This window comes from Lampris incognitus, chromosome 3 (assembly GCF_029633865.1).
Source record: "Lampris incognitus isolate fLamInc1 chromosome 3, fLamInc1.hap2, whole genome shotgun sequence".
In the NCBI taxonomy this organism is placed as follows: Eukaryota; Metazoa; Chordata; class Actinopteri; order Lampriformes; family Lampridae; genus Lampris; species Lampris incognitus.
In genome coordinates, this window is record NC_079213.1 from 63,723,754 (window position 1) to 63,747,718 (window position 23,965).

General features: G+C 45.8%; 1 protein-coding gene across 1 annotated transcript in view; it reads left to right on the forward strand.

Moving 5' to 3' along the window:
- malt2 (MALT paracaspase 2) overlaps positions 1-23,965 on the forward strand; it is a 47,749-nt gene that overhangs the window by 1,276 nt on the left and 22,508 nt on the right. Inside the window, exons 2-8 of the mRNA XM_056276761.1 lie at positions 14,000-14,166; positions 15,270-15,400; positions 16,296-16,452; positions 16,628-16,815; positions 19,892-19,988; positions 20,270-20,320; positions 23,097-23,300. Of these exons, the coding sequence (XP_056132736.1) occupies positions 14,000-14,166; positions 15,270-15,400; positions 16,296-16,452; positions 16,628-16,815; positions 19,892-19,988; positions 20,270-20,320; positions 23,097-23,300 (995 nt within the window). The remainder of the gene's footprint in view (positions 1-13,999; positions 14,167-15,269; positions 15,401-16,295; positions 16,453-16,627; positions 16,816-19,891; positions 19,989-20,269; positions 20,321-23,096; positions 23,301-23,965) is intronic.

The following is a 23,965-nucleotide window of genomic DNA, read 5'->3' on the forward strand; positions in this document are numbered from 1 at the left end:
AAATTTGCAAAACCCCGCCCATTTTCACACCTGGGCGCACCTGGCCTATCACGGCAGAAAGTGGGCGTAGACCTCAGAATGTCGGTTTCAGAAAGTTTCCAGCTCTTCGTTTGAAGCTTGCAGCAAGCCTTACGCACGTTGGCTGGCTGTGGTCTTGGGGTTTAGCCCGCTCATGCCTCAGGCCAGCCTTAATCAGAACACTAGTGCCCCTTTCCACTACATGGTACCGGCTCGACTCGACTCACCCTTTTTTTTTCGTTTTCCATTACTGGAAAGTACCGGCATTTTGGTAACTGTCACCACTTTTCTGGTACCACCTTTGTCGAAGTTCCAAAAAAAAAAAACCGAGCGGGTACCAAAATCAATGCAGACCTTTGATTGGTCAGAGAAACGCATCACTGAGTCATCAATGCGCGCATGGAATAGCGCTCCGCATTTTTAAATATCAAAGCGGTCGAAGCGGCGTCATGTTAAACTAGCAGACGTACCCGGCGTTCCTCAGGGAAAATGTTGTGGTATTTGTAGTATTTCCATGAGTAATGGGTGTTTTGTTTGTTGTTTTAAATGAATGGACTGAGGCCTTTTCCAAATTCACGCCGAAGCTTTTATTTATCCCACAAGCCAGACCCTCTGTTCGTACGTCCCGACCATAGACATATAAAGAGTAGACGCCGCATTGGCTGTTGGGGCGCGAGAAATACGGCCGCCATCTTGGACCGGTCATCCTGCGAGTTGCCTAGCAGCAGAATACACGACTGAGAAAGATGCCAGAACACTGTTCAGCATATTCCTGCTCCAATCGACGGGCCGTCGAAAACAGGGCTCGGGGGATTACTTTTCACAAGTAAGATTGAACATCACTATTGGTTGTATTTTGTGAATATAATATTACTGTATTGTATTTATGTCCAACTGCGAAATCGTAGCCAGCTAGCTAGGCTATGCTCAGTGCCGGTGTTCACCCGGCTATGAACTGAGACGTTATAAGTCATATTCCATAACACTGACTTTACAACTGACAAAAGAATGCATTGTACAAATAAAACAATATTAACGTTACTGGTATTATATTGACCAGCGAATTTTACACAGGTGGCACAGACTGTATTATTCACATGTAATCCATCCTAACAACAGTAAGATACGGGAGAACCGGGCCGAAAGTAACACGCCGCGAAATTAGCAGAGCTTTTTTCGAAGGAAACAAAACAGGACGTGATGCAATTAAGTCAGTGTGTGTGTTTATAAGACCTCTCCCTTCTCCCAAAAAAATTGGCGCGATACGCAGTTATTTAAAAAAGTTACAGAGCGAAAGATGTCCTGTGATGTGTGCCGTGCGAGCCTTGTCAGAGATGCTGTCCCATCATCATTTGGAGGGAGGTAATGTAATGATCACGGATGAATAGGCTCGGTAGCCCTTGGCTAACGTGTCGGACCCTTTAGTCGGCTGGTTGACGTTGTCGCCCGCGGTGCGGGAAATCCGAGTTCGCGTCCTGGCTGTGACGGTCCGGCCCAGCTGCCCCCGAATTCGTTACAGTATCGTACACTTCAATGGCTTGTGGGCCTGCTATTGTTAGCAGTAACGCTACCTGCCTAGTATCCGCCTTTGTTTCCAATCCAATGGCCGCGAGGCACAGTTGAAACTGTTGCTTGAAGGTCCGCCATTTGCTGTCGACATTACCGGTAAATTTCAAACTCTCCGGTGGGTTTAAGGAATCCATGTCGCTCGTCACAATTTACACCTCACTGTAGTTTCACTCCCGGTGCCATGTTTTGTTTGTTGTTTTAAATGAATGGACCGAGACCTTTTCCAAATTCACGCCGAAGCTTTTATTTATCCCACAAGCCAGACTCCCTGTTCGTACGTCCCGACCTCTGACCTCAGTACGTCACTAGCCTGCAACATAACAGCTAGGATTCTGGGTAACGCAGTTCCTAACATAAGCATATAACGACACAATGGGGGCGATGTTTTGTTTGTGGACACTACACTCCATCACCAGTCGGTGGCACTGTGAGACGGTGGATGGCGGAGAGGGACTGCTGTAAGGGGAGGTACCCGGCGTTGCCCGGTGAAAATGTTCTTACCAAAACAACCAGCACGATCTGATCTTTACGATATAATATAAACGATGATGATGTAAACTACTAATAAGACACGCTAGCCCCTAGCTAACGGGTCTGACCCTTTAGCCGAGCGGTTAGTGATGTCGCCTTGTGGTGCAGTACACCCCGTATCGAATCCCGCACCGGGCCAGAAAATAACCGGTTACAATGATATAAGCGATGATGAAATATAGGATAATTTATGATATGATACATGTTATAAATGAATGTCAAATAAGCGAATCTTAGTAACGAAAATGATCAAATGTCATAATTTTCAATCCATTCATCAAGCTTCTTTGCCAATGTATGTATTAATCGCTGCAAGTCGCCACAAAATACATTCAATTTCGCAAATAATTCAAAATTTTTACTTGGTTTTCGAAATATTTTTCGAACTGTGCAATCCTTGGAAAGTGCTGTTTCTAAAGACACCTTTCTTTTTGTTCTACAATGAGTATTTCTGAAGTTTTAATCAAACATACAAACATACACTCTTGCTTTGTATAAATAGAAGTACATTTTGAAATTGAAAACCAGGCGTCGTTATGACGATCAGCTACACTGAGGGGGTACTGTTACGGTAATGGAAAACGACACAGAAGCGAGTTGAGTCCGTACCATGTAGTGGAAAAGGGGCATAGTATATGTTAGAAGACTAGACTAATACTTTATGTCTATCTCTGCGCAGATGAAGTGGATTATTAAACCGTTATAAAGAATCGTACTGACTACCGAACTTCTACAGCAGGGAAAAATGCAGCCTTCGTTTATTCGGTCGTTTTGGGAGAAGAAGAACGAACAGCGTCTCAGTTACGTAATCAATCCGCGCATGCAAGCGCAACACCGCCCACTTGTGGACAAACAAAGTCATCACTGACTGTAAACAAACTAATAGTACACAGTAACACAGAGTCATACAAATACAATGGTGTCATATATCAACACTCCCACGTATGAATCATGTGCTTACTGTATACCTTTTCATATTCATAGAACAAAATGAAAAGAAACTTGGTATAACCCATACCACTCACATTTCACACACCAAACATTGGCTTAGAAAATGTCTTCTGTTTTACCTTGGATGCGGGCTTTGTCATTACATCCGCAACCATTTCGTCTGTAGGGCAATACACCAATGACATCCTTTCCTTTGACTCCCTGGAGTACACACAATGGTCTGATTGGTTTTGTGTAAAACCATCACCTGTCAAACACTCGTGTAACAGTAAGTTCCAATTGCGGCCAGAATGCTTGAGGCCGTAGATTGACTTCTCTAGTTTACACACTAGTTTTTCTCCCTTCTCAATATAACCCTCAGGTTGTTCCATGTATATGTCACAGTCTATGGGGGCATGAAGATAGGCCGTCTTTACCTCCATCTGGTGTAAAATCAAGTCATACTGAGCTGCCTTCTGTAGAAGCACTCGAACACTTGTTAGGTTGGCTGTCGGCGAAAATGTCTCCCCATAATCCACCCCAGCTCTCTGGCTATATCCCTTTGCTACAAATCTAGCCTTGTTCTTGTCGTGTCCGTCTATATCTGTCTTTATCGCATACACCCACCTTCCTCCCACTGTTTTCTTGCCCTCTGGCAATTTCGTAAGGGTGAATGTTTTGTTGTCTCTTAGAGACTCCATTTCCTCGTCCATTGCCCTGGACCACTTTTCTGACTCTGGCGATTCCATGGCCTCTTTAAAGGTCAGAGGGACACCGCACACTGCCCTGTATGCATAATCTATAGTAGTGAGTGAACTGTCATCACTGTTGCCCTGACTATAGTCAATCAGGTATCTCGGAGGGTTGCGTTCCCTTTGGGGGTACCTCCCACTGGCTGAGGCTTGTGACATCACCCTTGGGTGCTCCTCATCATCATCCTCGGGTGCTGACTGTGTACCGTCAGTCTGTACATTTGTCTGTACTCTAGGCTGAGTTGCAGCTGTCTCAACAGACTTTCTCTCTCTTACCCAGTCTTCTGGGTGCAGACCTGGTGTCTGAGTATCATTTTCACTACTTGCCTTGTGTACAAACTTAACTAGTCTGTGTTTCTGTACTTTCTCTTGGTCAGGGTAGTAGACTAGGTAGGCCGGGCTGTTCTTGTCGTGTCCTACAAAACGCCCCCTCTCACATCTAGAATCTAACTTTCCCTTGTCCTGCTGGTAAGCATAGCATTCTGTCCCGAACTTTTGCATTCTAGCCATGTTGCACTTTTTTCCTGTCATTGCCGTGTATGGTGTAGTGCCTGTGTGCTTGTTGAAGCATCTGTTTCTGGTGTGGGCTGCCTCCTGTACAGCAGAATGCCAGAGGCTCTTTGGTAGACCACTATCTATTAGCATACACCTTGCCATCTCGAATAGTGTGCGTCCTTCTCTCTTTGCAACGCCATTTTGATGGGGAGAGTATGGGCAGGACATCTCATGTCTTATTTTGTTCCGTCTCAACAGGGTTTGAAACTCTTTGCCTGTAAACTCAGTTCCATTATCCGACCTTATGCTTTTCACTGTCCCATAGGGAGCTACATCTGCCAGAAATTTCTCGGTCGCTTGCACTGTAATGTCCGTTCATTACATGCACTGTGTCACTCTTTGTTTTTAAGAAATAAACACACACAGCCCCTGTGCACACATCTGTAAATGATTGCATGTACCTGAAACCATTCATGGACTCGTTTGCCACAGGACCGGCTAAATCAGTGTTTACCAACTCCAGTGGTGTCTTGGCTTTGTCTGTAGATTTCCTGTTCCTGTTTTGGGTAAACTTCCCTTCTATGCATACTGCACACTCTTTGTCAGGTTTACACACTTTACCCTTTATATGTACACTACCGTTCAAAAGTTTGGGATCACCCAAACAATTTCGTGTTTTCCATGAAAAGTCACACTTATTCACCACCATATGTTGTGAAATGAATAGAAAATAGAGTCAAGACATTGACAAGGTTAGAAATAATGATTTTTATTTGAAATAAGATTTTTTTTACATCAAACTTTGCTTTCGTTAAAGAATCCTAACAGGCTCTAACAGGTACTATTTAATGAAGATGCCAGTTGGGGACCTGTGAGGCGTCTGTTTCTCAAACTAGAGACTCTAATGTACTTATCTTCTTGCTCAGTTGTGCAACGCGGCCTCCCACTTCTTTTTCTACTCTGGTTAGAGCCTGTTTGTGCTGTCCTCTGAAGGGAGTAGTACACACCGGTGTAGGAAATCTTCAATTTCTTAGCAATTTCTCGCATGGAATAGCCTTCATTTCTAAGAACAAGAATAGACTGTCGAGTTTCAGATGAAAGTTCTCTTTTTCTGGCCATTTTGAGCGTTTAATTGACCCCACAAATGTGATGCTCCAGAAACTCAATCTGCTCAAAGAAGTGCCCATCCAACCAATCCAACTTGTGGGAGCTGCTTCTGGAAGCGTGGGGTGCAATTTCTCCAGATTACCTCAACAAATTAACAGCTAGAATGCCAAAGGTCTGCAATGCTGTAATTGCTGCAAATGGAGGATTCTTTGACGAAAGCAAAGTTTGATGTAAAAAAAATCTTATTTCAAATACAAATCATTATTTCTAACCTTGTCAATGTCTTGACTCTATTTTCTATTCATTTCACAACATATGGTGGTGAATAAGTGTGACTTTTCATGGAAAACACAAAATTGTTTGGGTGATCCCAAACTTTTGAACGGTAGTGTATAACATCAGTGATATCCTGTAGCTTTATGATATCGTCATAGTTGCAGTGGCCCATTATCTCATGCCAAGTTTCTATATCATGGCTCACATGGCACTTTTCAACAACACATTCAGTTTGCAAATAGTACATTTTCCCCTGTACAAAAATGTCAAACCTGGTACCATCCGGTAACATCAGGGCATCTCTGCCCTCTTCGAAGAACACACTGGCTCCGTGTGCTGTCGCAGACTTCACAGAGAAGAGCTCTTGGGGGTACGATGGAATATATAGTGCGTTCCGCAGTGTCACTCTACACCGTCGCCCCTCACTGTCGAGCAGACATACCGTAGCATCTCCCCTGCCCTGCACCACACCAAAGGTGCGCTTACCGTACGCCAGCTCCATGCAGTGTTTCTCTGGCTCGAACGAGCTGTCAAAGCTCTTGAACTTCTTCTTATCATTGACTATGTGGGAAGAAGCCCCACAGTCCACAATCAATCCTGGTTTGAACTGTTGCCGTCGTCCTGGTCCTGCTGAGCTGGTCTCTCCAGCCTGCACTCTGAAGATGTAGTTCTCTTCTTCCGCAGCATTCCCCGGTCCCTGACCTCGACCTGCTCCGTGACCACCACCACCGCCGCCGCCACCTTGCTCGCGTGTACACCTGGCTCCATCAGCGCGGTCCTCCTTCTTGCACACTTTGTACGTGTGACCCTTGACCCGGCAGAAGCTGCACCACACGCTGCGTGAACAGTCCGTTTTCCGATGGCCTTTGTCACCGCATCGCCAGCACACCGTTTGTTCATCATCTCCCTCACAGCGTTTCACTGGCTTTTTCTTAGGCGCTGCGTGGGCCTTCATCACCCTCTCGGACGTCTCGTCCGATGCATTAGCATTAGCTACATCTTCAGCCGCCTCAAAGTTTCTCAATGTGGCCTTAAATTGTCCCAATGTCAACTCACTGTCGCCATGTGTCACCATTAGAGTGAATGGCTTATATCTCTCGGGTAACCCCCTCATCACCATGGCCATCATTAGTCCCTCACTCGGTGCTTCTCCCGCCCCTTTGAGAGCCGTAATGATTTGTTCAGCTCGGATAATGTATTCGGTTATCGTCTCATTATCAGCTTTCTTTAGCCCAGTCAATGTTACATACAGAGTGACAATGCGGGGTCTGCCCTTACCAATGTAATGTTCCCGCAACACCCGTAGACTCTCTCTACCTTTGTTCTTCGTTTCTCTGAAGATCAGTCCCAAGCTTGTGTTGTCCAATAAAGGCGCCAATGCGCAGTAGGCGTCCGCGTTCCGCTCCTCGTCTAGAGCCTGCTCTTCCGCTGTCAAAGGTCCCACGGGCTCGGTAAGAATGGTGGTTTTCAGCCCCACACCATGCATGCAACAGAGCATTCGCTCTTCCCACAGTTCATACTCATCGGCCTGTCCGTTGAATGTGGGCCACCTGCTCTCCTTCCGCTCCATCTCCCTAGGTAGCGTTAGCTTAGCTTAGCGTTCCGTTAGCTTCCCGATAGCCTCTCTCGATGCTAACTAGCTTCACACTTGCTAACTTGCTACTCCGTGCTAACCTGCGCGCATCCCGCCATCCGAGGTTATCACACTTCGTGTACTTCTTTTATCAAACTACTAAATAATCCAACGTTATCTGGGCCCGTAACCTGTTAGAAGACTAGACTAATACTTTATGTCTATCTCTGCGCAGATGAAGTGGATTATTAAACCGTTATAAAGAATCGTACTGACTACCGAACTTCTACAGCAGGGAAAAATGCAGCCTTCGTTTATTCGGTCGTTTTGGGAGAAGAAGAACGAACAGCGTCTCAGTTACGTAATCAATCCGCGCATGCATGCGCAACACCGCCCACTTGTGGACAAACAAAGTCATCACTTACTGTAAACAAAATGATAGTACACAGTAACACAGAGTCATACAAATACACTAGTGTCATATATCAACAGCATATATATGCTTACATGGACTACATTTAACCAATCACTGTCAACACACAAGCAAGTATGTTCCTGCATATATTGGTAATTTCTTAATCTTTTGTTCCTCACTGTAGAGTATGCAACTATTCTGACTATAGTCGTATATGATTGGATTAGTTTCAGGCAAGCGCACTCCATGTAGCCAATCAGAGTGAGGCTCTGTAACACACCGAGGGAGGGAAAAGAAGGAAAAAGAAGAAACGAGGCGGTGTGCGAGATCTTTGCGGCTGTGTGTGGGTTGCTGAACAAATAGAAAAAATACGGAATCTAGAGAGAGAGACAGACGCGTACTGTACGTGGAGTGAATGTGTTACCGTCCACAAGAATCCTTTGGGACGAATTCGTGTTTCTTGGGGTGCGTCAGAGAAGGTGTCCTGCTTGGTGGCTGCGAGTGACCACCAGCTAGCATGAATTCCCCTGACTAGCAATGGAGTGTTTGAAATGATCATGGACTGAGGACGTGGAAGTCAGTGCTTCGTCGGTGCCGTGAGTTTCAGAGGAACATTTGCCATTGTTGTAGTATGCATGAGGCACGAAGAGGATTCTAGACAGACGTTAGTAGACATTAGTGTTTAGTGATTGGACTCTCTCCAGCACTAGTGTAGTACCGCACTGGATTAGCCCATAGTACTAACGTTAGTCTATTTGTCAGTGAAGCTAGCTCACTGGTCGGAGTGGCTCGATAGTTCTCAATACTTGGACTGCGCGCGTTCGGATGAACTGTTGGATGCTGAGAAGAGGACTCGGAGGACAGTCGTGTTTTTTTTTTTTTTTAGTTTTGTTACGGAAGATGGCTGCCTGAGTGAAAGTTATTTCAAGAGCAGTGTTAACCTTGAACGCATTGCATTGCTGTTGGCGCCATCGAACTTCTACAGTGAGTCACGTAGACTACACGCACGTCACGTGGTTTGCCCTGTCGTACAGGCGTGTCTCCAGCGGCTCATCTCGTGTGCCCAGGATTCATCAGACTGGTATTTGGGTCAGTTTCGTTATTACTCATTACTAGACTGTGTTAAAAAAAAAACGAACTGAACTGTTTATGTTTGAACATTCATTGGTTTTGATACTCAACATTTAGAGTGAGTTTCTCGTTTGAGGTTGTGTTGATATTGTGTATACCAAGAGATACTGTGGGAGTGCAGGAATGAGGAGACGGAGAGATCAGGTCGAGTCAATTCCGTTTACTCGCCACACATAACACCGATACAGCACAATCCCTCGTGGCAACCAGCTAACCGCTAGGCTGCTGCCAACATGGCTCCCCGGAAACCCCAAGCAGTGCTACGTCAGCACTCTAAAATGTCTGCCTTAAAGGAGCAGCAGCCCCTGGTGAATCTACCCTCAATTGTGTATCGCCACAATACTGTGTATACAAAGAAAGTCAAACTCTGTTTTTTTGCATTTTATTTTTTTTGCTATTGTCATCCTGTAGTATTACATTCAGTTAATACTAAACTGTTGTTGCCTATTGATTCGTCTTTACTGTGGTTGGAGTTTAGGGCTTAATACAATATTTACCTGAGGGTTTATAAGTATTTTGGAGTTGTGTACTTACCTTGGAGTAGGGACGTCTCAACTGTCCTGTTGGGTCTGGGGAGGGAGGGTTATGCTCAGTTGGACCCATAGCATAGCATACACTCTACACGTCAGGGGCCACCGTGTCAGATACCTTAGCGTGAAGCCCACCCCACAATATATTATAGGGTGTAACTTATTAACCACTCTGTTCAGCAGGACAGACATCCACATACTTACCCACGTAGGTACTGAGACTAACTGCATTGGGAATGGGGACCCAGATCCCTTCATTAACCTAATCTTTCAAGGTAAATAAGTACTATTACAACCCTACAAGGCGTGGCTTATTATGCTCGCTATATATTTGGTGTCACGAACAGGATAGAATTATTTTGCTTAAGTTTTAGTAAAACCCATGTTAGTAACACCGGTCCCAGGCCGGAGCTGAAAAATGTCTGAAGAGCTGGACAAACTAAGAATGCAGTTTCAAGAGATGCAGCAGAGGCTAGAAGAGCCGTCCGGAGCATTGCAATAGGCCAGATCGGAGCAAAGAGAAGCCCTTGCTTTGGCAAAAGCTGTTATGACCAACAGGCTGCTGCTCCAAACACCCCTGCCACTATCTATATCCCTAGAGATCGCAAGCTCCAAGACTTCAGCGGGTGCTCTGGAAAGCATGACGAACTTAACATTGAAGAATGGGTTACATCCATGGAGTCTGCATTCCGGGTCATGAAGGTACCTGAAGAAGATCGTGTGGAACTCGTCAAACAGCACTTAAAAGATGAGGCAAGAGCAACTTTGAAGTTCATGCTTAAAGGAAAAGAGAGATCTTTGAAGTCCTCCGAAAGCCTTATGGTGAAACAGAAGAAACAGTGCACTCCTATGCATATGACCTACAAGAAAAGCTGGACCAAATCCAGCACAGAGAGCCCAGCTGTGTCCCTGATGCTGACATGGTATTAAAAGAACAGTTGGTTTTGGGGCTAAGAGACAACTTCCTAAGACGTGAGATGAAGAGGAAGTTTAAAGAGGACCAGACCCTGACTTTTGCCCAGCTGATGCAGGCTGCCATCTCCTGGTCTGAGGAGGAGGAAGTGCAAGCAAAAAGCGAGCCAAGAAACAGTACTCGTAGCAGAGGGGCCATACATGCCATGGCGGCAGCAGATGACACTTCATCTGTTCTTACGCCAGAGATGCTCCATGACACTATACAGAAGATTTCTGCTCACCAGGAAGAACTCTTTAAAGCAGTACACAGCAGTGGGAAAGTCAAGGCTCAGCAGAACGATCCTAAGAAACCACCTCAAAAGGACAGCGAGGGAAGGTATATCTGTTACACCTGTGGAGAGCCAGGTCATATAAGTCGACGTTGGCAACAGACCAGAGGAACAGGGAGAAGAGTGGTTATCCCTGGGGGCATATGAGGCTGCACACCAAGGCCCTACAGGGGATGTGCAGAATAACCCTGGTCCATCCGTGATTGGGAGTCGGACAGCTGAGTGGGTCAATAATGAGGTAGCTGAAACCCTCAAAGAAAGCGCCTTCGGAGATTGTCTTACCATTGAAGTGAAGATAGCTGGTGTGAAGACAAATTGTCTCCTAGATACGGGATCAGATGTGACTACCATTACCGAATCCCACTTCAGAAAGCACTTTGGAGAGAGAACACTGTCATCGGCCAACTGGGTCAAGCTCACTGCAACGAATGGGTTAGACATTCATGTCCTAGGATGCTTGGAAACGGACATAGAGTGTATGGGGAAGACACTGCGCGGGAAGTGTGTCTTTGTGCTAATCGACACCAACCAGGATGTGCAAGCGATGAAGGGGCTTCCTGGCATCGTTGGCATGAATGTCGTAAGTGAGCTTCAGCTGCGCTGAGTAGCGCAGCTGGCAGAGTACAACTTTGAGATCAGCTACAAACCAGGATGTCTGAATACAAACGCAGATGCCCTGTCAAGACTTCCATCCAGGGAAGAGCCTGAAGAAGAAGACACAGGGAAAGACATCATACGGGTGAGTACAGAGGAAGTGCACGCATGCTTGTGGCCGGGTGAGAAGAAAGAAAAAAGTGAACCGGCTGTACGAATTGCAGCGCAAGCATCGATCAGAAAGGGAATTAGTGAAAACAGCTGGGGTGAGATCGAAAAGCAGCAAAAGTGTAATCCCAATATCGGACCCATCTACAGTGCTGTGAAAAGAGGTAACAAGCCGAGTCCTGCGGAACAGCGTGCCATGGAGCCAAAACTGAAATGACTGGTCAGACAGTTTGAACGACTCAAGATACGCCATGGGGTGTTGTGGTGGTGTATTTTACATCCAAGAGACGGGGAGGATGTGTGGCAGCTAGTCGTCCCCGAATCCTTGCAACGTAAAGTATATGAGAGTCAGCATGTACACTGCTCAAAAAAATAAAGGGAACACCTAAAAACACAATATAGACCTCGATGAATGAAATATTTCAGCTGAAAATCTTTATTTATTAGACAGAGGAATGTGTTTAGAGCAAAATAACCTAAGAATGATCAATGGAAATCAAAATCATTAGCCCATTAAGGTCTGGATTCAGAATCATACTCAAAATCAAAGTGGAAAATGAGAACATAGGCTGATCCAACTTCTGTGGAAATTCTTCAAGACGATTCAAAATGAGGCTCAGTAGTGTGTGTGGCCTCCACGTGCCTGTATGCACTCCCTACAATGTCTGGGCATGCTCCTGATGAGACGACGGATGGTCTCCTGAGGGATCTCCTCCCAGACCTGGATCAGGGCATCGGTCAACTCCTGGACAGTCTGTGGTGCGACATCGCGTTGGCGGATGGTACAAGACATGATGTCCCAGAGGTGCTCGATTGGATTCAGGTCTGGGGAACGTGCAGGCCAGTCCATAGCATCAATGCCCTCGACATACAGGAACTGCTGACACACTCTGGCCACATGAGGACGAGCATTGTCATGCATGATCAGGAACCCCGGGCCCACTGCACCAGCATATGGTCTGACAATGGGTCTGAGGATCTCATCCCGGTACCTAATGGCAGTCATGGTACCTCTGGCTAGCACGTAGAGGTCTGTGCGGCCCTCCAAGGATATGCCTCCCCAGACCATCACTGACCCACCGCCAAACCGGTCATGCTGGAGGATGTTGCAGGCAGCAGAACGTTCTCCACAGCGTCTCCAGACTCTCACGTCTGTCATGTGTTCACTGTGAACCTGCTCTCATCTGTGAATAGCACAGGCCCCAATTGTGGACGTCGGGCCCTCATACCATCCTCATGCATTCTGTTTCTCACTGTTTGAGCAGAAACCTGCACATTAGTGGCCTGTTGAAGGTCGTTTTGTAGGGCTCCAGCAGTGCTCCTCCTGTTCCTCCTTGCACAAAGGACCAGATAGCGGTCCTGCTGCGGGGTTGTTGTCCTCCTGCGGCCCCCTCCACGTCTCCTGGTGTACTGGCCTGTCTCCTGGTACCTCCTCCATGCTCTGGACACTGTGCTGGGAGACACATCAAATCTTCTTGCCACAGCACGCATTGATGTGCCGTACCTGAGCAACTTCTGTAGGTTGCAGATACCGCCTCATGCCACCTCTAGTGGTGAGGGCACTAGCAAAATGAAAAACTAACCAAAGATCGGCCAGAAAAGATGAGGACAGGCAAATGGTCTGTGGCCACCACCTGCAAGTCCATTCCTTTTATAGGGGTTGTCTTGCAAATTGTCTAATTTCCACCTGGTGGAAATTAGACAATTTACCAACAGTTGAAATTGATTCACAAATCAGTGTTGCTTCCTAACTGGACAGGTTGATATCTCAAAAGTGTGATTGACTTGGAGCTACATTGCATTGCTTATGTGTTCCCTTTATTTTTTGAGCAGTGTACATAGAGGGCATTTTGGGGAGCGGAGTACCCTTGAAGACATGAGACGGGGTTACTACTGGACAACAATGACCAACGACGTCCATACATGGATACAGCAGTGTAAAAGATGTGCACTGGCAAAGGATGTTTTCTCCGGAATCCATGCGCCCATGACATGCAATAATGTTACCGCCCCGTTTGAAGTCTTGGCATTGGACTACACCTTACTAGAGAGGTCCTTGGGAGGGTATGAAAATGTGCTTGTCCTCACCGACATGTTCACTAGATTCACTGTTGCTGTTCCAACCAAGAATCAAACAGCAAACACAACGGCCAAAGCTCTCCTGAAACACTGGTTTGTCTACTATGGATGCCCAGCCCGTTTGCATTCTGATCAGGGGCAATGCTTTGAAGCAGGTGTCATCAAAGAACTGTGCAAGGTCTACAGCATAGCCAAAAGCCAGACCAGTCCCTATCACCCCCAGGGCAACTCCCAGTGTGAAAGGTTCAACAGGACTATGCATGACATGTTGCGGACATTACCTCCTGAATAGAAGAGGGATTGGAAAGAACACCTGCCAGAACTGGTTATGGCATACATACTAATCTTTCAAGGTAAATAAGTACTATTACTACCCCTACAAGGCATGGCTTATTATGCCCGCTACATCACCTTTACCTTATTCTTATGTAAAGTGGATTGCATTTTTTTCTACTGAGGCTTCTGCTGTATAATTTTAGTTTGGTGTGTTGGTTGTCTGAGTGGTTGATGACTGATGTATCTAAAAAGCTTTCAGGTGAATGAAAATGTGTGAGAAGCCTCACAAATCACAGAACACATGTTTGCAGTGATAGCGAGCTGACCAGCTGCTCACTCGAGGTGCTCAGCCCCACCGGAAGCCCTGGACGCCATTTCCTGGCCAAGCTTGCCGACCGCACCTGCACCCTGGCCTTCCTCCTCCAATGTCTCAAGAAGATTGACCACCAGGACGCTGTGCAATACCTCACCGCTACAGGTACACACAACCTTGCTACAATAATCTTAGAGATAGGCAAAAGCATAATCTATGACATTTGAAATAATTTTTACCTTCATTTTATTGACACTACAAACTGCAAATAAACACATTTCCAATATAATATAAAAATCAATACTTTATGCAATTTTGCACAAATATTTCACACTGTTAGTTGGGGGGATGACATTTTCATATAAACAGTCTGTCTGATACTCAAAACAGAGCATAGATTCTCAGTCATCTGTGTTTATTTTATTCTATTTTCTATTTTTGGATTTTTTTTCTCCCCAATTGTACCTGGCCGATCTCCCCCGCTCTCCGAGCCGTCCCAGTCACTGCTCCACCCCCTCTGCCAATCCAGGGAGGGCTGCAGACTACCACATGCCTCCTCCGATACATGTGGAGTCGCCAGCCACTTCTTTTCGTCTGACTGAGGATTTTCGCCAGGGGGGACGTAGCGTGTGGGAGGATCGCGCTACCCCCCCCCCAGTTCCCCCTCCCCCCTAGTTCCCCCTCCCCCCTGAACAGGCGCCCCGACTGACCAGAGGAGGCGCTAATGCAGCAACCAGGACACATACCCATATCTGGCTTCCCACCCGCAGACATGACCAATTGTGTCTGCGATCAAGCTAACGGGGATTCGAACCGGCGATCCCCGTGTTGGTAGGCAACGGAATAGATCACTGTGCTACCCGGACGTCCTGTGTTTTTTGAATAAAATACAGATCTGGCCATAGTTAACACAAATTGGACACCGTGTTGTCTGGCCTACAGGCTGGAGTTGGTAAATGACATGCCTGGCATTCCGATGAAAACTCTTTCATCCCAAAGAACAAGTGTAATGAATATTCTGTATTCTTTCATATGAATGTGAAGATGATTGTATGTTTGCACGTGTGTGTGTGTGTGTGTGTGTGTGTGTGTGTGTGTGTGTGTGTGTGTGTGTGTGTGTGTGTGTGTGTGTGTGTGTGTGAATGATGTATACACATGTCTGTGATTGTGAGTGCGTGTTTGTGTGTGTGTTTTTCTATATGTATGCATGTTTGTGTGTGTGTTTTTGTCTCCATATGCCCATGTGCCTGTGTGTCTGTGTTGCATAGTGATGGAGCAGATTCGGATTACACAGCAGCCCCAATCCCTGCAGGCCTTAGAAGGGAGCAGGATGGTGTTGACCTGCAGAGCTTCTGGTCCCACTGGTCTCACCTACCAATGGTTCAGAGGCAAAAAAGAGGTTGGTCCATGGCATATTCAGAAAGTTGGAGCTTATCGTTGCAGGCGTTAGGCGGAAGGCTGCGAGACAGTGTCCAGCGTAGTGCCCACACAACACAACATTTATACCCATGGACAACTTGGGGTTTCCAGTTCAACATGTATGGCTTTGGACTGTGGCTGGGGATTCCACTCGAACGTGGCGAGAACATACACGCGTTACATCAGAGGGCTGAAATCGAACCCTCTGTCTGTGAGGTAGCAGTGCTGACCACGAGTTATTTTGCCACTCCCATCTCATTAATATGAAAATGAAAAACATCAAGTCAGTCTAAGGTGTCCGTTAATTAATAAGTAGTCTATGCAAAAACGTTTTCTACCAAAATGTATATTCAGCCATGCAGACATAAGGCGGCATGGTGGCGCAGTGGCTAGCGCGGTCACCTCACAGCAAGAAGGTCCTGGGTTTGAGCCCCGGGTAGTCCAACCTTGGGGGTCATCCCAGGTCCCGGGTCATCCTCCGTGTGGAGTTTGCATGTTCTCCCCGTGTCTGCGTGGGTTTCCTCCGGGTGCTCCGGTTTCGTCCCACAGTCTAAAGACATGTAGGTCAGGTGAATCGGCCATACTAAATTGTCCCTAAGGTGTGTGTGTGTGTGTGTGTGTGTGTGTGTGTGTGTGTGTGTGTGTGTGTGTGTGTGTGTGTGTGTTGGCCCTGTGATGGCTGTGGGGCCTGTCCAGGGTGTCTCCCCACCTGCCGCCCAATGACTGCTGGGATAGGCTCCAGCATCCCCGTGACCCTGAGAGCAGGATAAGCGGTTTGGATAATGGATGGATGGATGTAGACATAGTTGATTATGTCTGGTGGTTACGTTGAATTCAGTGCACACTGCATAATTTCTTCCACTTTTTTGTTTTAGATTTTGGGTGGGACGGGGAACGCACCAGAGCTGGTCCTCTGCCCCTTGGCACCGATCCACCAGGGCCACTATATCTGTAGGGTTAACTACGGGGACAACTACACCTTCTCCATATGGGCTCATGTTCGATTGGTTCGATCGGCAGGGACCAGTCCAGGTATTGAGCTCATTAGGAGGAAGGGTTTCAAATGCTGTTTTCTTCATCTCACCTCCCATCTCCTCCTCTCGGTCACCACGTGATGATCTGTCCTGTCCTGTCTGATTTCCTCTGTGGTTCTGTTTCATCCCTGGCCATTTGACGTCTCAGTAATTTTTTTTTTCTTTTTCATAAGGTTGCAGCAGCAGTCTGTTTCCAGGGTCAGCTAGTGGTCTGCGAATCCTCCTTCAGCCCCAGTCCCAGATGCTGTCCGAGGGGGACACTCTGTTTCTGGAGTGCCACACTGAGGCAAACCCCCCCGCCCAGTACCACTGGTACCACAATATGGACCCCATGTCGCAGCACAAAACGCGCTCACTCAGGGTAAATGTGCTTTTGAGGGGGGGGGGATTGTTGTTGGATGCTTGCCTATAGTATTTTGAACAAAATCAATGCCATTACATCAGAGGAGTCCAAACTTTGGAGGTCCACAGGCCAAATTGATGCACAAGTTATGCACCACAAACTGTCTAAATCCTACCGGAAACGAGTCATTTCATAATGTAAAGAAAAAAAAACCATTTACTCCTAGAGCTTATCGTCATACGACTGTAGGTATGTTCAGATCACCTCACAGTTATGGTTTTATTATAGACCAAAATGGAACATTTGCATGTTCTTTAAGGGGTGATCAAAGAAGGTTCAATCAGTTCATCTGGATACAACGTTAATTGACAGATACGTTTCACCACTCATCTAAGTGACCTCTTCAGTTTAAACTGACTGCAGGTATCCCCACCCTTATAAACAACACAGTACAATACAGTTGCCTAATGACTGAAACCATCGACCAGTTTCATATGCAGACATGGGTGCGACCACTGACTAGAGTTTTGATGGCCATGTGTACTATTCACATAGTACTAGGGATTGTTGCAATCGCAGTTTTGTAAGATGGTGACAGATGTATCACGACCGAAACCAACGATCAGTTTCGTATGCAAATATAGGTGTGACCCAGGGGCGTAATGAATCAGCACAAGGCCCTAAGGCAAGCTGGTCAAAGCGGGCCCTATAGTAATAGGTCGGATCACCATAACGCGCACCTCTAAACACAGATGAAAATATAACAGTGACAGTGCACCAACACATATATAAATTATGACAAATATACAAAAATAAGGAGCACTCATTATTTAATTGAATAGTTTTAGTTTATTTATTGTGTTTAATAGTTTATAGATTGCTACAGACTACTTTATGTAAAAACCATAATGGAGAATGTCTTTTTGCGGGTATATATGGCTCGCTCCACGGGCCCATTCACCTCCATGGGTGGAGCCCAGTGCAGCCATGCTGCCTGCCTTGGCCATATTCGGCCGTGCAGGGTGGGCCCCAAATCATTGCGGGCCCCTATGCAGCTGCATACCCTACATATATGGTAGTTACCTCGTCACATAGGTGGCCTCTTTGACTCCCTGTTCAAACCAGCATTCCTCCCTTTCAAGGATGTGCACATCCTCATCCCTGAAAGAGTGGCCCCTGGCCTGTAGATGGTGTAGACTGCAGAGTCCTGGCCTGACGTGTTAGCTCTCCGGTGTTGTGCCATTCTCTTGGCCAGCGTCTGTTTGGTTTCCCCAATGTATAAATCACGGCAATCCTCCTGGCACTTAACAGTGTACACTATATTGCTCTATTTGTGCCAGGAGACCCGGTCCTTGGGTTGGACCAATGTGTGGTGCAGTGTGTTTTGGGGTTTAAAAGCAACTGAGATGTCCATCTGTCACCATCTTACAATGCTGTGATCGCAACTATTTCCCAAACCTCTGTGAATATTACACATGGCCATCGAAACTCTAGTGGTCGAACCCATATTTGCACATGAAACTGGTCGTTGGTTTTGGTCATTAGGCATCTGTATTGTACTGCATTATTTATAAGGGTGGGAATACCTGGTTTAGACCGAAGATGTCACTTAAAACCCTTTTTACACCAAAAATAGCATGTATAAGTGGGTTTTTTAAAAAAATGCGGATTAACCTGCTAAAAATAGGCAATAGACCCCTTTCACAGTGCCAACAGACCTGGGTCTGACTGCCAGCAGACGAGTTTGCCTTTCTTTCTTTTTCTTCTGTTGCATCATCTTTGATGTCATGGCGTTCGTAATGTCACGAACGTGCCGGAAAACAGGGAGGTTAACAGTAGAAAGCAGCATGGAAGCCAAAGAGATGGCAGTTAACATTACTTTTTTATGTCTTGTAGTTCAGTCTCTCTTTCAAACCATATAAACTCAACGCAGACTGAACGATGTTCGAGCGCTGCTTGAACCAAGACGCTGTACCCACAAACAACACGTTTTTCCTCAGTTGCCGGCGCGATTTTATGACACGCGGACAATGGCGCTACGTCATCGCGCAAATTAGCTTGTCCAGCTGTCGCGTTCACATCAATGCCGATCGGAGGTGGTGCCGATAAATACCCAAATGCAGAGTCATTTGACCCGGGAGTGAATGCCGATTGTGCCCTTATTAGTTGAGTGGTGCAACATTTCTCTCAATAAGCGTTGTGTCCAGATGAACTGATTCAACCTTGCTTGATTTTCTTACCTGGATTATTGAGCACGCATCAAGACAAATCTTTAAGGGGTGCTAATTTCTTTTGAGGGACCAAATTACCCAGTCTACCTCCCTTTACTAGCTTGTGCTTTTATTTTATTTTTTTCTTCCAGAGAAGCATACTGTGGTCGAGCAGGTAGGGATACAATGTCTATCTCAGAGATGCTTAATAAAGGACATATTGACTTTCACATAAATCACTTTCAGGCTATGGGGTAAATGCATCTGCATGTCTTCAAGTCTTGCAGCGAAAGCATTCCATGGAAATGCAATTTCTTGCTTTTCACGTGTTTGTTAAACTTCTAGCTTTAAGGGGCGTCCGGGTGGCATGGCGGTCTATTCCGTTGCCTATCAACACAGGGATCGCCAGTTCGAATCCCTGTGTTACCTCCGGCTTGGTCGGGCGTCCCTACAGACACAATTGGCCGTGTCTGCGGGTGGGAAGACGGATGTCAGTATGTGTCCTGGCTGCTGCACTAGCGCCTCCTCTGGTTGGTCGGTCGGGGCGCCTGTTCAGGGAGGGGGAACTGGGGTGAATAGCGTGATCCTCCCACGCGCTATGTCCCCCTGGTGAAACCGCTCACTGTCAGGTGAAAAGAAGTGGCCGGTGACTCCACATGTATCGGAGGAGGCATGTGGTAGTCTGCAGCCCTCCTCGGATCGGTGGAAGGGGTGGAGCAGCGACTGGGAGGGCTCGGAAGAGTGTGGTGATTGGCCAGGTACAGTTGGGGAGAAAAATAGGTAAAAAAAAAACCCAAAACAAAACAAAACTTCTAGCTTTAAGGATATGGTTCCCTATCCTATTAGTAGCCCGTCTTCTGCTTTGTTTAACACGTCTTGTGTAGATCCCTTGTGTGACCACAGCCCACAGAGGCCAGTACAGCTGCAAGGTGTTCAACTTGTACCACGAGACATGGAGCGACCCTGCCCAAGTCCACATCGGTTAGCATGCGTTTTACTGTATGATTCTTTAGATGTAAATCAAGCTAACCAATTAAAGAAAAAGAGCTTTATCTGATAGGGAAAATGAAAGAAAACTGCTTAAAAATGGGATATAAAATTCTTCATGAGGCATTTATAAATGCAGATACACAAGAGGATCGATCTGACACATCTTTTAAACTTGTTTCACTTCATTAGAGCAGATTTATGACCCTGTACAGTGAACAACTTCCTGTTTTTTTCTGTTCTTCCTCTTCTTCTTTTTTGCTTTTGTTTCACAGGCCCTAGCTCAGACAGCAGTGTCCCCTTGACCGAAGTGGATCATTATCCAGGTATTCTTAAAGTTCCTCTTCCTCCATTCTCTTCTTCTTTTCCTGACCCACCACCTCAGTTTTAACAGCGATTGGTGACGAGTTATGAGACGTTATGATATTTAATTTGCTTTGTTTTTTATCAAGGGTCTTTACTGGCTTCCAGTATGTCACGGAAGAGGCTGTTTTATATATATATATATATAAAACATTAGGAGCTGATGAGTGCGAGACGCACTATTAAAATCTTTTTTCCTGTATCCGTGTTGATATATATATATATATATATATATATATATATAGTATATAAAAATATATATATGCTCATCTATAAATGGATGTATGTGTGCCAAAGAACCAGCATTTTTTCCCTCCTTTTTCTCCCCAATTGTACTTGGCCAATCACCACACTCTTCCGAGCTATCCTGGTCGCTGCTCCACCCCTTCTGCTGATCCGGGGAGGGCTGCAGACTACCACATGCCTCCTCCGATACATGTGGAGTCGCCAGCCGCTTCTTTTCGCCTGACAGTGAGGAGTTTCACCAGGGGGCGTAGCACGTGGGAGAATCACTTCCCGCCAGTCCCTCCCCCTCCCCACTGAACAGGCGCCCCCGCTCGACCAGGGGAGGCGCTAGTGCAAAGACCAGCACACATCCCCACATCCGGCTGCCCTCCCGCAGACACAACCAATTATGTGTGTATGGACGCCTCACCAAGCTGGAGGTAACACAGGGATTCGAGCCGGCGAGCCCCGTGTTGGTAGGCAACAAAATAGACCACCACGCCCCAAAGAACCAGCATTGACATTATTATTGACAATTGCTGGTGGTGGCTTTGTCTGTCTGTCTGTCAATGCAATTGAACAGATCCATTATTAATATTATTAGAATCAGAATCCAAATCAAATTTATTGTCAAGTAGCTTAAGAACTTATAAGGAATATGCCTTGGTATGTTGGTGCAAGAGGGAAAAATTAAAACAGTTAAGATAAAAGTTAAAAGAATAATAAGATAAAAGTTAAAAGAATGATAAGACACAATTGGCCGTGTCTGCTGGTGGGAAGCTGGATGTGGGTATGTGTCCTAGTCGCTGCACTAGCGCCTCCTCTGGTTGGACGGGGGCGCCTGTTCGGGGGGTGGGGCTGGCGGGAAGTGATCCTCCCACGCGCTACACCCCCCTGGCGAAACTCCTCACTGTCAGGTGAAAAGAAGCAGCTGGCGACTCCACATGTATCGGAGGAGTCCTGCGGTAGCCTTCAGCCCTCCCCGGATCGGCAGAGGGGATGGAGCAGCGACCGCGATGGCTTGGAAGAGTGGAATAATTGGCCAAGTACAATTGGGGGGGGGGAATGCTGGTTCTTTGGCACACATACATCCATTTATAGATGAGCATATATATATTTTTATATACTACATATATATATATATATATATAGTATATTCACATTTCATAGAACTGAATTTTCAGCCCACTGACAGTGACCTTTGACCATTTTTAACCTTGATCCTGCACTTTAATCTTTTTTATACACATCATCTTTAAATTTCTTTTTTCTAAATCCGTATCGTATGTTTTTTACCTTCTAATATTTTTAAATCTCTTTTTATCTTATTCTGTATCTCATATAATGTATTTTTATGCCTTTATGTTAAGCAGTTTGAATTGTGTATGAAATGTGCCTTAATGAATAAACTTGCCTTGTATTGTGTGTTTTTTACAGCAGATAATCTGAGTCATGCCAAGCAAAAACACAGTTTCTGCGGTAAGTTTTATTAAAAGACAACCAGCTGGAGTGAGATGAAATGTAACTATTCCTTCAAGTCAGTTAGAGCTGCTGTGTCAGTACAAAGAGAGAAACAAAACAATAAGCACAAAATTACACATAAAATAAGGTCAAAAAATAAATGTTATATGGTAATACAGTATCAAGCATCAAATGGAGAAAATCTGACTTTGAAACACGAGCTCTTGGTACACTGAAACAAGCTGACCGGACAAGTCCCAGAACCACCAAGGCCGCCATTTTGGTCGTTTCGGATTGTCAAAGTTTAATAACTTTGTGAAAAAAAAGAAAAAGATATAGACCTGCCGCTCATTGCATATATTTGCATTCAAATGAGTTTTAGATCAATTGCACGCAAAAAAGTTATGATAAGATGTACCTAAAACGACCATAAGCGGTCATTTTGACCGCTCGTAATTTGCGCGTCACCGTGCGCATCATGTCAGTATTTATGATGTGTGTTGGTGGCGTCATTTCCTTTGTGAAGTTCGTTGCTGTGTCCTAGAAACACACTAGCGTTCTCCAGTGCAGAGAAATAGTCTAAACTTGATTTTTGATTATGTCCAACATGTCTGGGTACAGACGCCGTTACAGACGCACCGTGACTACCACCGAGGCGCTGCAGTATTTACAGGTGTTGACAGCGGCCATTTTAAATTGTTTGAAAAATAGTACAAAAGTTGTTAAAATGTTAATTTTGGTGTCAGTCATTTCCTAACATATGCAGTGCATTAATGTCTCAGTTGGGTGTTTCTCTTGACAGAATAAAGAGTTTAAAAGCTGGCCGTGATTTTGACTGCCCATGGTCGTTTTAGGTAGGAGTGAAATCCCGATCGTTCAAGCATGTTGATGGGGATTCAAAATTGAAATACCAGGTTACTAATGACGCAGGAGCAAACAATGTCTAAAGACAAAAAACAAAAACAAAAAACACTTACTGTGAGGCTGCTTACAATAAATTTAGCTCAAACATTGTCCAACTTGGACCTTTTCTTTCTGTCCTCCCCATCGCAGCCACAGACAAAGTTGCTCTTCTTATTGGCAACATGAACTACAAATGCCACAATCAGCTTTGTGCACCCATGGCTGATGTGCATGAGCTGGCCAACCTCCTCGGGCAACTGGACTTCAAGGTGGTTTCCCTGCTGGACCTCAACCTACAGGAGATGCACAGTGCTGTGACTGAGTTCTTATTGCTGCTTGACAAGGGGGTCTATGGTATGGCTCTGGTCTATTTATAGAAATATTTTATGTGCAAAACTCCTGCCCAAGTCCCTGCAGTTTGTTCTTAAGCCCAATTTATGCTCCAAATGTCGGCTAGCCGACATAAGAAAATGTGTTGCGTACAAGACAGCCCTGGGAGACACAAAAGGTGTCTCTCATGACGTCAAAATTGTCGAGAGACATCTGTCTGCTAGCCGACATTTGGAGTATAAATTGGGCCTTAGTTAAGTGTTTGACGAGCTTCAAGCCAGTCCAAGACCACAGACTGATGAAATAAACTAGAGCATCATGTAACACCGTGCCATAGTATAGTATAGTAGTGTAGCGTAGCGTAGCATGGCATGGTATGGTATGGTATAGTATAGTATAGTAACTTACGTAACATAGCTAAATTTCGGTCTTTCCTGGCCATGGCTGACGCAGAGACTCTTCTACACACATTTGTTTCATCCAGACTTGGTAGTGTTCTGTTTTCACGTCTGCCACATGCTAGTTCTAAACTATGGCATGGTGGCGCAGTGGTTAGCGCGGTGGCCTCAAAGCAAGAAGGTCCTGGGTTTGACACCCAGGGTAGTCCAACCTTGGGGGTCGTCCCGGGTCGTGCTCTGTGTGGAGTTTGCATGTTCTCCCCGTGTCTGCGTGGGTTTCCTCTGGGTGCT